This window comes from Tenrec ecaudatus, chromosome 14 (assembly GCF_050624435.1).
Source record: "Tenrec ecaudatus isolate mTenEca1 chromosome 14, mTenEca1.hap1, whole genome shotgun sequence".
Classification (NCBI taxonomy): domain Eukaryota; kingdom Metazoa; phylum Chordata; class Mammalia; order Afrosoricida; family Tenrecidae; genus Tenrec; species Tenrec ecaudatus.
The window spans coordinates 11049097-11063455 of NC_134543.1; the positions used below are offsets into that span (position 1 = coordinate 11049097).

At 54.4% G+C, this 14359-nt stretch overlaps 1 protein-coding gene and 1 non-coding gene across 3 annotated transcripts in view; both read left to right on the top strand.

Moving 5' to 3' along the window:
• The first annotated feature begins 271 nt into the window (after positions 1-271).
• LOC142427115 (small nucleolar RNA SNORA20) lies at positions 272-400 on the top strand. Its single transcript, XR_012779938.1, has one exon. It is a non-coding gene; the product is annotated as a small nucleolar RNA SNORA20 (small nucleolar RNA).
• A 4309-nt stretch (positions 401-4709) lies between these two features.
• Positions 4710-14359, top strand: part of ITPK1 (inositol-tetrakisphosphate 1-kinase) — a 118565-nt gene continuing 108915 nt past the window's right edge. The window contains exon 1 of one of the 2 annotated variants that reach the window (XM_075531256.1): positions 4710-4843. Coding sequence is in view for 1 of the 2 variants with exons in the window: in XM_075531255.1 (XP_075387370.1) it covers positions 5580-5674 (95 nt within the window). In the remaining variant the exon portion in view is untranslated. Of the gene's footprint in view, positions 4844-5448; positions 5675-14359 lie in introns of those variants that run through there. The other variant, XM_075531255.1, reaches the window with a different exon arrangement.

A 14359-nucleotide genomic window follows, 5' to 3' on the forward strand; every position in this document is an offset into this window, starting at 1 on the left:
TATTTATATATAAGGATAGGGAACTAGATCTATGTGCATATATTTATGTGTTACGTATTAAGGTAGCAAATGGACATTGGCCTCTATTCAAGTCCTCCCTCAACACAAGAACATTTTGTTCAAGGAAATCTGATCAATACAACTATTTGGCAAATTCATGCACCAAACACCAAAGCTAGTGATGAAGAAGTTGAAGAATTCTACCAGTATCTTCAGTTGTAAATTCATTAGACATGCAACCAAAATATGCTGATTAAAGAAAAAGATGCCTTTTCCCATTGATTTGCTGCTATTGTCTCTCAGTGATATAAGCAGTTATATGCACGGGATAAAATATATGAGATGCTTGCAAATTGAGATGAAAATAATCATTTCTCTCTTCTGCATGGTCTGGACACTGGGAAAAAAAGATGAATGAATAATTATTGGTGATTTGAATGCAACTGCCAGAAACAAGGAGGAAAGAAAAGTAGTTGGAAGATATGGTCTTGGTGCTAGAACCCAAGCTGGAGATCACATGACAGAATTCTGCGAGAACAATGATTTGTTCAAGGCCAGTACTTCTTTTTAAAATAACACACTAGGTGACTATACATGTGGACTTCTCCAGATGGAAAACACAGAAATCAAATTGACTACATCTGTGAGAAGAGAAGATGGAGAAACTCAATATCAGCAGCCAAAGTCAGGCCAGGGGCTGACTGTAGAACATCATTATTGCTTATATGTAAATTTATTACTCATATGTAGCTGAAGAAAATTAAAACAAGCCCATCAGATCCAAAATACAATCTTGAGCATCTATCCCACCGGAATTCCAAGAACAGATCTGACACACTGAACACTAACGACAGAAGACCTGATGCGCTGTGGGAAGACAGCAAGAACATCCCACATGAAGAAGGCAAAAGGTCACTAAAAAGAAAGGAAAGCAAGACTTGATCCGTGTGGATGTCAGAAGAGACTCTGAAAATCGCTTGTAGAATAGTCAAGGCAAATGGAAGAAATGATGACGTCAAAGAGCTGTCAGAGAATTTCAAGGGCATACTGCATGGTTTAAAGTCCGGAAAGATGTGTGTCAAGGTTGTATCCTCTCACCGTGCTTACTCAATAAGCATGCTGAGCACATCATCAGAGAAGCTGGGTTGTCAGTACAAAAACATCCTGTTGATGTGAATGAGGGAGAGTGTGGAGACCCAAAGCCCATCTGTAGACAATTGGACATCTCCTTACAGAAGGGTCAGAGGGAAGAAAGAAGCCAGTCAGGGTGCAACATAACACCAATGAAACATGCAACTTTCCTCTAGCTCTTTTATGCCCCCCACTATCATGTCCCACTATCATGCCCCCACTATCATATCATATCAGACTTACAAGTCTGGCTAGACCAGAGCATGTACACTGGTATAGATAAGAGCTCTGGACACAGGGAATCCAGGACAGATAAACCTCTCTGGAACAGTAATGGGATTAGCAATACCATGAGGGAAGGGGAGGTGGGAGGAGAAGGGGGAGAAAGAGGGAATCGATCCCAATGTTTGATGTATAAGACACCACCCACCAGGGACTAACAAAAGAAATGTGGGTGAAGGGAGACAGTAGATGTGTAAGATATGAAAATGATAATAATTTATCAAGGGTTTATAAAGGTGGGAGGGAGAGGGTGGGAGGGAAAAAAGAGGAGCTGATACCAAGGGCTTAAGTAGGAAGAAAATGTTTTGAAAACTGATGATGGCAAAATATGTCCAAATGTGCTTGATACAATTTTTGTATGGATTGTTACAAGAGCCCCCAATAAAATGATTTATTAAAAAAAGAGACAAGTTGCATTGAATAAATCTGTTGCACAGATCTTTTGAAAAAAACCAAGATGTTACTGGAGGACTAAGGTAGGGTGTTTTCCCTTCACATGGCCTCGTATGCATGTGAAGGTTGGATATTGAATAAGGAAGACAGGCGGAGAATTAATGCATTTGAATTGCGGTGCTGGAGAAGAACATTGAAAGTTCTGTGGATGGCTGAGAGACAAGAGAAATGTGTCTTGGAAGAAGTATGGCCAGAGTTCTACTTAGAGGCAAAGGAGGTGAGACTGTCTTTCATGCTTTAGCCGCGCTGTCTGTCAAAGCACATGGTGCTCAGTAAATTAGAGTGACAAAAAACGAGGAAGCCCCTTGTTGAGATGGATTGACACAGTGGCTGCAGCCATGGATTTAAGCTTAGGAACAATTTTGAGGATGGTGCAGGATCTGGGGGCAGTCTTAACGGGTCCCTAAGGGTTGGAACTAAGTCTATGGCACCTAACAAGAGGCACACTGCCTTCAGGGTCCTCCCCAACCCATCCGGGCACACAAACTGCCTCAGGGTCCTTCCAAACCCATCACCGCCTTCAGACCCTTCCCCAAAATGCATAAGGAACCGCCACAACCCATCCAAATAGACCTCTCCCAAATGTAAACAATTGCACACACTGATTCAGGGTCCTGGAGAAACCCATCTGGATACACACATTGCCTCAGCCACCCCCCCGCCCGCCCCCCTTAGATATAACACTGCATTCAGGCCTCTCCCTAATCCAGTCAGGTACACAAACTGCCTCAGGTCCTTCCCCCACCCATCCAAGATACTTAAGCCGTCTTCAGACCCCTCCCACTGCCTCAAGGGTCCCCCAAGTGCCTTTCTACTCTGCCTATCATCCCCAGCCCCCCATTTTGAAACCCTACACATTACTTAAAGAGCCTGTCCTACAGTTACCTTGACAACCCATGGAGGCAGAATAGATTACCCCCTTCATGTCTGTTGTTCCAATCAGGCCTTTCTAGGTAAATGGTCATAGTTCTTTGGGGTGTATCTTTTGTTGTTTTTTTTGGTCCCCCTTGCCGTATGTACCCAGCTGCCAGCCTTCCTTTTTTCACTTCCTGCCTTGGCCCCGGGGAATGTTCTTGTCCTAATCCCCCTCTTCTTCACCCCACCCCTCAGCCCCTCAGCCATCTTTAGAGGTGCAGAGTTGGTCCTTGGCCCTGTCACCCCCTTCCTGCAGCATCCTGAAGGCCTCCCTGAAGCTCACTGCCGTTGAGTTGATGCGGACTCATACGGATGGGCCCTATAGACAGGGTAGAAGTAACTGCCCTGTGAGTTTCTGAGACTGTAGCTCTTTATGGGAGTAGAGAGCCCCATCTTTCTCCTGCAGTGTGGTTTCAAACTGCTGACCTTCAGGCTCACAGGCCGATTTGTAGCCACCATGCCAGCAGAGCTCCCAGTAGCCTAAGCACTCCCTATTCTTGAGCAAGGCACGCAAAGCCTTCTTTGGCTGGCCTCTCGGGTCCTGTCTCCTTTCCTTGCAGTCCTTTGGCCTGCCCCTAGCAATATGGAACAACTGTGAGGATGGTGTAGGACCGGGAGGTATTTGTGTATTGTGTCACTTTGGGTCAGAACAGAATAGATGGCACTGGACTTAACAACCACACGGTTCATTTCTCTGTCTCAAACTTTACCTATCTTCCTATCAAACTCAAAGTCATCCAATGGAATTGATGCTGACTCATGGCCACCCTATAGGACAGGGTAGAACTGCCCCCTGGGGGGGTTCTGAGACTTGTTTACAGGAGTAGAAAGCCTCTAAGGAGAACCTGGTGGTTTCAATTCGATTCTTGCAAATAACAGCCCAACATGTCACCACTACACCACCAGAGCTACCATCTTAGGACCTTAGATAACTGTCCTTATTTGGCAAGGCCAATTTATCCATCTCTGAAACTTTCCTGGGATGCTACACCAGAATCACTTCTGCGCCAGTCAGGGAACGGCCGAAGTCATAATTGCCGACTACCTGTGTTAAAAGTAAAACTGCTTCATAGAGTTTTGATTGTCTGTATGGAAGTGGACCTCCAACCCTTTCTTCTGCTGAGCCCTACTTGGGCTTCAATCTCTAACCCTGAGGTTAGCAACGGAGGGCAAACCACTAGGGTATCCAGGACCCCATGGCTGGCCTGGGGCCTGCTTGCATTTCTCCCGACTAGGGCAGAGGCCTGTGCAGACCCTCCCTGGGGTAAGGGCCTGCTGTGACTGCTCCACCCTCATCCCTGAAGCGTCTAGTCCTTGTCCTTTGCCAAGAGTTAGATGGTGGCTCATAGGGCAGGGTAGACCTGCCCCTGTGGGTTACTGAGACTGTAACTCTTTTGCCTGTCTTTCTCCTGAGGAGCTAGCTGGCTGGTGGTTTTGAACTGCTGACTCTGCAGCTAGCAGCCCAACGTGCAACCATGACCCCACCAGGGTTCCTCCTGGCTGGCAGAGGGACCCAGAATGTGAGTTGGTCAGAGTTCATTCCCTGTTGGCTAGGACTCCCATCGTCTGCCAGGGTCAGTCTCCTTCAGGGCCAGAAGGGGATGTCATGGGTGCCCCTGATCCATCCCCACTCACTCATGGGCCCCCCAATCTCCCCCGCCCCCAACACAGCCAAGTTGAGGGGAGCTGACCATGATCAAAGATACATTTCAGGGGAGAGAAGCTTCTGAGCAAAACTCCGTGGTTCTTCACCCCAGAAGACAAGCACATAGTGCGCACCCCATGACTCCTTGCGCCTCTTTAAGAGGTAAAACCCTTCGGCAAGGACATCCCCGCCCCCCTCCAGACTGCACCATCCGGGTGCCCGACACAAGCTAACCCCCTAGGGCTGCAAGGAGAAGGCGCGGCGCCTTTAAGGGGCCGCCGGCGGCCGACGCGACGCTGCTTCCGCTGCCCCAGGGTCCTCAGGACGCCGGCCCGGTCAGCTCGGCGAGGCCGGCCGGGCAGGGTGCGAGCTGCAAGAGCTCAGGGACGGAACTGGGAGGAAGTGCGGCGGCGGCTGGTGAGGCTAGCTCAGGCTTGGGACCTCCAAGCGCGCCGCCCCGGGCGGGCTCGAAGGGTGGGGAACCGCAGGAGGGCGGGGCGGGGGCGGGCCCCGAGAGGTCGGAGAAGGGGCGGGGTCGGGCTCGAGCTCCAGCAGGGGACGGGCTCTGGCTCCGGTTTAGCCTTGGAAAGGGGCGGGCTCAGGCTCGGACAGGGGGCGGGGTCTAGAGGGGGCGGGGTCTGGCTCGGGCTCGAGCTCCAGCAGGGGGCGGGATCTGGCTCCGGCTTAGCCGTGGAAAGGGGCGGGCTCGGGGGCGGGGCGTAGCCGAGCGCGGGCCGGCTCGGCGCTTTTTCTGAGGCGGCCGCCGGAGGGCGTGTTGCTCAGCCGGAGGCTGGCCCAGCGCGGTTGGTGCTCGCTCGCCGGCCGCGTCCGGGAAGGAGGCCTCGCCCCCTCGGCCCAGCCGCGGGCTCGGCGCGCGCCGACTTGCGGGCCGGCGAGCCGCGGCGCGGGGGCGTGGGCGGCGCAGCCAGTGGCCTTCCGCGCTGAGCGCCGCTCCACAGCCGGGCCGCCTCCCGCCTGCCCGCCCTCCGCAGGACCGCGCGCCCGGAGCCGCGCCGCGTCCCCGCCGCCGCCGCCGCCGCCGCCGCCGCCGGGAGGAGTGCCCGCCCGCCCGCTCGCTCGCGGCGCGCGCCGGCCGCCAGCCTCGGCCTGTGGGCGATCTCCTCCGGCTCCGGCTCCCCGCCCGAGGAGGAAGATGCAGACCTTTCTGAAAGGGAAGCGGGTTGGCTACTGGCTGAGCGAGAAGAAAATCAAGAAGCTGAATTTCCAGGCCTTTGCCGAGCTGTGCAGGTAAGGGGGTCGCGCCTCCGACGCCCGGGAACCCCGGCCGGCGCCCCGTGCAGTCGCGCGGTTGCTTGGGGAGGGTAGAGTCGAAGGAGAGGCGGCAGTCGGGGGTCCGGAGCCCGAGTAGCCTGGTGGCCGGGGTGGCCGGCGGGTGTGTGCCAGGGCGGCGATGGGGCAGGAACCAGGCTTCCAGGTGCACGGAGACCCCGGTCGGGCAGCCCCCAGGTGCCCAGGGCTCGGTGGGCGTGCTGCAGAGGTGGGCAGAGGAGGCTGGGGGGACGGAGCTCACCGGCTGAGCTAGCGGCTTAAGGTTACTTTCCGGACCGCTTTCTCCCCTTGCCTTCTCCCCCAATCGGTGCTGACCACCTACTGTGTGCCCCGCACGCACTGGGCTCACGAAGCTGTCATTTCGAGTCGCTGGGTTACGCCTAATTAAGGCGAGTAGCAATACTTGGCGTGTGTGTGAGGAATTGCTGTCTCATTAGAGCCCTGGCACCAGCCTTGGGGATTAGCTCGGGTGGTGAAGGGGCCACGTGTTGGAGAAGGAACCGGGGGGCAGAGCCCGGGGTCCTGCCAGGGAGTGGCCGCGCGGAGGTGCCCAGTCCGGGCACGTAGCGGGGAATGGCTTTCCGCCATTTGGACTGCCAGCGGCCCCCGCGCTGATGTTCTGTGGTGGAGGCCGATGTTTAATAAGCTCACATTCTTCGTAAATTACTCAAGTTTCTAGTCGAGGGTCAGGTACATCTCACCTTGCTGTCGAATGATGGCTCTGCCTCAGGGAAGCCCCCCTCCCCCCATGGCTGACCCCTGCTCCAAGTGAAAGTCTGAGAATCCGCCCCTGACGCCATTCCCAGAGGATCCACTAGGTACTCTGGTGGCCCTGGGGAGTCCCCCGAACCTCTTGGAGACATGAGCAGTCTGGTTGCCTATCACCTGGTGAGAGGGAGTGATGGGTCTTAGCCGGTCTCTGTAGGTAGGTGGGGGAGTGTGAGGAGGGGTTGTGGTCACTTTTGTGCCCCTCATGCCTGTCTCAGGAGCCTGGCTCTGTACCCTTAGGCCTTGGCAAGATGCCCCCTGCCTTCTCTGGGGCTGACTCCCTCAGGGAGAAACCAAGCTCTGTAGTGCCAAGGGGACCCCTGAAACTGGCAAGGAAATAGGAGAAACTCACAGGCGAGGGTGTGAAAATGGGTCCTTTGTGCAATGCACCCCAGGACCTTGCTCCCCAAGTACACCTTCTTGTGGAAAAGACCCCCCCCCCCCCAGAGGCTCTGAAAGGAAAGGAGCCCAGGGGCGCAGTGGCAAAGTGTTTCGACTGCTAACTGGGAAGGATAGAGGTTCAAACTCACTAGCTGCTCTTTGGGGAGGGGGGAGACCTGACTATCCACTCCCATCAAGATCAGTCTTAGAAACCCCATGGGGCAATTCTCTGCCCTGTTGCGTTGATCCTGGCAACAGGGTTTAAGGCCTTGAAGAAACCGGGTAAGCCCCTTTGGCAAGCCCAGAGGCTTGGGGTTCAGCTCTGCTCCAAGATGTTTCAGCCCCCCACAGTCTCGTAATCTTGGGGTATCCTGGTTATGTTACCTTGCACCCCTCTGTGCTGCGTCTGTATTTGTGGCATCCTGGGTTTGCAGCGAAGGCATGAGCTTGTCATCAGCTTGGTATGCTACTCTCTGTAATTAGCCTCGAAAAACAGTCCTCGCCTGGACGGGCAGCTAGGCCTTCATGCTGGCCCTGCAGTTCCACTGCCCCCCCTCCAGCCCCCATAGGCACCCCTCCAGTTATCTACCAGGGGGAGGGGCACAGCAGGCTATGGTGTCAGTGGATGTTGCCAGAATGGGGGGGGGGGGTCCTGGAGCAAAGGCATTTATACCTCCCACTGTGTTGTTATGCACAGTCTCATTTTTGCCCAACTTGCTGACTTCCGAGGGAAGGCAGAGGACATCTGGGCCACTCTAGAACCCTTGGAAGCTCATTTCCCTACTCTGCTCCACGAGGGAAGCTGGAGATGGCCTTCTCACTTATAGGAATGAAAGGGCAACATGAGAGTTTTTCCCCCATTTTCTTCTTTCTCACTTCCAGGGCAGCGCCCCCTGGTGGCCACATGTCTAGACTGGCTGCAACAATCGTTAGGACTCTTGAGGCCGGAGCCCATTGGCATTGCCTGGTCTGGTGTGAACGAGGGTGGGATTTCAGGGGTGTGAGCATCATCTTGGAGTGTCAGTGGCATGTTTTTAGACATTGGGAACCTGGGGGTGAAACTCTCATGCATTGATAGATGATGAATTGCCCCTGGATTCCCTAATGATAAAGTCCAGAGATGCATGAGCCAGGCTGACTGGAGGCTCTGCTCTGAATGTTTGGGGCAGTGTCAGCGCCAGAGAGGATGACCGAGTGGCCGGGGATGCATTGTTTAGTTGAGTGTCAAGCCTTGTAAAAACCGCAGAGCAGGAAGGGAGGTGGGGGACGATCTCTTCCAGATCTTTGTTTTCACAGATGGAGAAGCAGGCTTGAAACATGTGCGCCTCTTCATGTCACTTCTAGAATGGGTCCATCCGGTGACCTTGAGGCCTGCCCAGAAAGCAAGTCCTTTCTTTTTGGGACTCTGCTCTTTCTCGGGGGTCCAGCCCCTACCATCTTGTCCTCATGGACACTCTTTTCTAGGCTGAGCCGTGGTCTATGGAGGGTCCTGACTGTGCTTTATTTTCTGGGGTGGTGGTGGTAGTGGGGGCAATGATACTGGGGGTCAAGATGGGGATGGTGAGGTTGGTGGCGGGGGTAGGGCTGGTGGTGGTGATAATGGTGGCGGTGATGTTGGCAGTGATCACTATCCATGTCCTCAATGGGTGATTGGAGCCAGGTCCTGGGAAGAGCTCCACCTGCCTGGATGCCTTGCAGGGAGGCACAATGGCCAACCCCTTGAACTTGCTGGCGCCAGTGGGCCTGGGCCTCTGGCTGTGAACAGATGGGCATCTGAGTCAGCTTGTTTTCTTGGTCCTGTTTATTCCCCTGGCCCTCCGGTGTGGCTTCCCCTCTCTGCGGGGCACAGAGCCCTAGTTGCCCTCTTTTACACCCTGCCACCCCGCCCTCCCCTCTCCCTAACTCAGAGCCCCTTGCAGCTTCCTCCCACCCACCCCCTCTCTGTGGTTTTATTTCAGGGTGCCCAGAAAGGCCTTGAGGGGGAGAAGCAAAGAAAAAGCGCTGGTAATTGGGACCATAGGGGTTTTTGTAGATCCCCAGGGTCTCCCTTTGGGAACACTAGCCGGCTGACCTAGAGTGCCCTCTGTCATCATCTGCTGGTCTCAGTCTCCCCTGTTCCCACCTTGCTCTCTGCTGTGGCTGAACTTGTGTTGCAAGAGGCGGTAGAAAGGCTCTCCACTGTCCACATGCACACTTTGCTTTAAGATTGGGTGAGTGCCTGTAGCTTTTCCAGAGTTGGTAGCACCCAGGATAGTAACTCAGGGTGCCACCCTCTCCCCACTCAGTGGACCTCCGTCTATATCAGATTATACAGAAGCTACAGTCATTCTCACTATCAATTTTAATCACAGCCTTAGAGATGGTCAGTGTAGTTGTGAATTGTGTTAAGTGGAGTGTTTCTCAGATGCTCTGCATACTGACCAAATTGCTTGATAAAAATCTTTCCATGTGGGGTTACTTTATTAGATGCCTGTTAGATTTTTCTTCTTTTCCTTTATTATTTGATTCTCAAAAGAGCTGTTGATATAGGTTAACAAATACTACTTACCACGTGTTACACTCTAGGTAAAAGACTCTGAAAATACCAGCATTAATGGAAGCTATAGCATGTCCGTGAAGACCAGCATGTGCTCAGAGCACCCGAGACCAATGCCGATCTCAGCAAGCACCATTCCTCTTAGCTAATGATGAGGACTCTGACCGCTGCACCTCCCCAATCTCAGCACTCACTGCCATGACACAGATTCTGACTCACAGCCCCCAGGAGGACCGAGGAGAGCTGCTCCTATGTGTTTCCGAGGCTGTAAATCTTTCCAGGGGCAGAAAGCCTCATTTCTTTTTCCCGAGGAGTACCTGTGGTTTTGAACTGCTGACCTTGTGGGTAAGCAGGCCAACTCGGAACCCATCAGGGCTTCTTGACCTAAGCCCATGAGAAGGTTCAAGATGTAAATTATCATAGGGTTTCATCCTTGTAGGTATGTTGGTAGATGGGAGCTAGGCTTATGAGAACCATTTATGTTGTAACTAGCCATAAATAGCGATAGCTTAAATATAAAACAACCAAGTCCTGCTAAAAGTACTGAACAAAAGTGTGAGAGCAGGTTGATAATTTGGGGTGATCCCCTCTGACAGGGTCACCTGGTGCAGCTCACTGGTGCCCATGTGGAGCCTGAGCATTGTGGCGCCCAGGCCGGGTGCCAGGTGCAGCGGGGGCAGAGCCCCAGCCCTCGTGGAGCGCAGGCTGGGCTGACAACACTCTCTGGGCAGTGTGCCTGGGCATGCCAGCCCTGGCCCTCGGCCTTCATTTCTTCCTTTAAAATGGGACCATCTTGAAGGCATCTCTGCTTCTGGGACTGTGCTGGAATTCTCTGGAGAGAGGAGGCTCTTTTCCAGCGTTAAATGATACCAGCCTGTGGGTGGGTATTTTTTGTTGTTTGTTTGTTTTAATACTTGGATTTGGCACCACGCTGAGGTGTGGGGGTGGGAGGAGGTACTAACGTAGCCTTCCTCTGCAGCTGTGCACCAAGAATATCCGTAACCCTGCCGCGTAAACAGACACTTGTCCCCGGGCGGTGCCAGCGGTTAGCATGCGTGGCAGCCAACCAAGAGGTTGGAGTCCACCCAGAGGCCCCTCGGAAGAAAGGCCGGGCGATCTACTTCCGAGAAAACCAGCCATGAAACCCCCTGGGAATGACAGGGCCACCTGACTCAGTATTGACAGGAGGACAACTTGTTACAAAAGTTTTTTTTCTTTAAACCAGCCCTGGTGGCGTAGTGGTTAGGTGTTAGGGTGCTAACCATAAAACCAAGCAGTTCGAATCCACTAGCAAACTCCGTGGGAGGAAGAAAGCTTGGACACCCACAGGGGCCGTTCTACCCTGTCCTGTAGGGTCGCTCTGAGTCGGCATCGACTTCATCACAGGGAGGCGGATGTAAAACTGCTACTGTTCTTGAGACCCGAGCCTCTGGGGTTTCTTCTTGGTGTGGGGACATTCGGCACGCCTGAATTTAAGCTCCTGGTGTGACAATTGGCAAGTGTCGGTGAAGCCCAGGGAAGGATGCTAAGTGATGTCTTTGCAGGAGCTTGTGTTTGGTGGCTTGAAGCTTAGGCTGGGCCACTCACCTGGGAGGTGGGCCTGGCCAGAACCTGACCCAACTCAGTCTTGGCCCGGGTCGGACTCTGTCCTCCAGAACCCGAATCTCACACCTTGGGAAGGCAGCACCGGTTTTATGGACGGGGACACTGACGGATGATGGCAACTTGAGGCTGTTAGTTCTCAGCAGGTTGATTGGCATACGATCTGCAGCTTGCACAGCGCAGTGGTTCACATCCGGGAGAGTTGTGCATCGTCTCATTCTTGCACTCATTGTTACTGGCCTCCCGTTTCTCGCCAGAGGCTTCTGGGTTTGTTTTTTTTAAATTTTTAAGCTTTGGAGATTCAAGGAGCATTTGTGGAGTTTCTGGCCAAGTCTGAGTTGCCATCAGCACCCTTGTTATCACCACGAGCTAGCGCGTATTTCATTCTTTGTCTTTTTGAATACTCACCACGTTATGTGCCATTTAAAGAGCAAGACAAAGCCAGAGGCCTCGGCGCACACGGTGCAAAGGCAGCCAGCTTCCTTGTGCCCCGGTTCCAGTACTCTGGGAAGCACTGCCGGCACCTGCCTGTTTCTGTAGGCACTTTATACAAAGCCAGTGTGCGTGCATGTGTGTGCACACGTGTGTGCAAATGCATGCACCTGTCTGGGTGCACTCAGTTTTGCTCTTGGCTCAGGTCACACCACACAGGAGGACCTGGAGAGAGATTCCCATCTCTCAGAGAAGGTTGTGTGCTCTGGACCTCCTTTTGTTTAATGACGGCCTGACTGGGTGGTAGAAATGATGGACCCTACTTTTCCCTCTGTGGCCGCTGCCTGGTGTGGACAGTGGGGCAGTGTTTGGCCTTGCCCATTTGCTGCCTGGGGCTCATTTTTATAGAAGCACCGCAGTGAGTCACAAAGGTGGGACTAACTCTCACTTCCAAGAGCACCTGCGACCTGCACTGTCCCCAGTCGACACATGGTTTTGATCCAGATGCCCAGCTGCAGTCCTTGCTGTCAGTAGAGTGAGACTCACGGTGACACCTTGGGACACAGAGGAGAACCCGCCCTGTCTTTCCCCCACAGAGCAGCTGCTGCGTTCAAATCTCACCGGTTTATAGTTGAGCGCTTTGACTGTGGCTCCATTAGGACTACTTTGGCCAAGCACGGGGCTGGACAGTTTTACTTTTGGCTCACGAATCCTGTGTTGTGAATAAGATTGAGGTGCCCACGCTACTGGCCATGCACTGAGGCTAGTGCATACCTGGGACTGGGGGCCCACTCTTAGCCGTCGTGCCACCCTGTGATCAGTGATGGCAACCCCCCAGTGTGGTTCAGCAGATCGGGACGCCCATGGCCACTCGGTGAGGGGCTGGAGAGGGCACGGAGAGCATCCATGTTGCAGTTGTTAGGTGTCCTTGTGTCCGTCCACAGGCTGTTGTGTATGTGGACTGTGGAGACTCCTGGCACATTCAGGAGGCTCTTCACCACATAGAAGGGGGCCCTGGTGGTGCTATGGGTCAGGCATCGGGCTGCTAACCACAAGGCTGGCTGTTCAAGCCTATACCAACCACTCCAAGGAGAAAGATAAGGCTGATGGTCACATACACCCGGGCAGTGCTGTGCTGGAGGGTTACTGTGGGTTGGAATTGACTCATGGCAGTGGGTTTTGTTGTATGCGTAGGAGTCAGGGTCGACTCATAGGGAGAGGAGCTACTTTTTGGAAAAAAAAGCAGCCTGCCTCTTAGAAAATGGATGATCAGGAGCTGTTCCCCTCCTTCCTTCTCCTGAAAAGTAGGTGGGAGGAGGATGCTCAGGCCCAGACTCGCCGTGCCCCTCAGGAGGCCTCAGCAGGCCACCCTGTCTCTGATGCACGCCCTGTTCTGGAGGGAGGACCAAGGCCCTCTGGGGTCTACCTGTCCAAGATCATACAGTGGGATATGGCAGGGAGCTCTGTCTCCCCAGGTCCAGTGTCCCCCTCCCTGTCAGCCAACACCCTCTGTGTCAGACCTCTCCTCTGGGGCTGTGTGCTGTTGCGGCGGCCTGGTGTCCACTAGGCTGTGTACGTGGTATCCACTGCTTTGTCTGGCCAGCTCGGACGGAGCTTCCTCAGGAAGCAGTGCCTTTGGGACCCCCACCTGGGCAGGTCCTCATGACAGACGGTTCCCAGGGTGTGCCCCCAGCCTGCATTTAGGCTCTGTGCCCCCCCCCGATATGGGGGGAGGTCAGGTGTTGGGGGTGAGGCCTGCTGCCACTCCTTCCCTTCCTCCCTCAGCACTCCCCGAGTGGCTGCCTGCCCTGGGGGTAGCAATGTGACTGGAGCCACAATTGCTCACAGTGGTCAGTGAAGGCCTGGCTGAGAAGGTGACATTTGACTATGAGGGGCCCAGGGCCAGGTCTCAGGAGCTGGAAGGCCACAGGACAGGCTGTGTCTGCTGCTTTGTCCACACGACCCTGCCTGCCCGCCTGCTGCTGTTACCAGCCCCAGTGCGCTGTGCACCTATAGGGGAGGCCTCTGGGGAGCGGCAGGCAGCCCTGGGCACCCCTGCAGGCTACCTTCCACTTCCAACAGGGCTCCCAGGATCCACTCTGGCACTGGCCACCTGAGGGGCTGCCTGGGAGCCCCCAGCAGGAGGCAGGGCTGGCCCCCCACTCTGGCTCCCCTGGCCTGCTGGTTGCTGCCTTCTGAGAGCTTTTCTCCTCCTTTTAGAAAGTTTCCGTCCCAGGGTTGCTGACTCTCAGAAGGAGTCCTGACACACAGCGTTCAAGTGCCCGGCTGGTCTGAGGTGTGAACATAACCGGTCTCTGTGGGAAACTGTGTGGCAAGTTGCTTCATGGCAGCCATGGAGACCCTCGGGTGGTTCTGCTCTGTCCAGTCAGGTTGGGCTGCAGTGGGACTTTATGAGCAGTTCAAGGCCCGCCGAGGGACTTGTCTTCGTGCAGGAGGACTGACCTTCCTGGGTTCTGGCCAGGCCAGGCGTGACACCAATTATTAGTCTGGAAACAGATGCGGGAGCATAGCTGGCGGCACTGTGCCACAAAGCGGGCGGCTTTGAAGATCAGACGTGTATTGTCTCTGATCTGGAGGCTGGACAGCTGATGTCCGTGCTGTGTCTTCCCGACTGCCTGTCCTTGCTCTCTGTCCACACTCTGCCCACGCTCACTCACTCTCCACGCCTTCTCTGCCCATGCCCCCTCTGCCTGCACTCTTTGTCTATGCTCTCTGTCCACACCCCCTCTGTCCACATATTTTCTCTCCCATGCTAGCTCGCTCGCTCTCCACAGTCTCCCTCTTATGCAGCCAGGCTGTTTCCACCTTGCCAGGACTTTCTGCCGGCTCTCTGGGCCCGCTGGCTGACACTCTGTCCTGAGCAGCTCTTCTGAACCGGGCAGACACCAGGCCGATAACTTCAC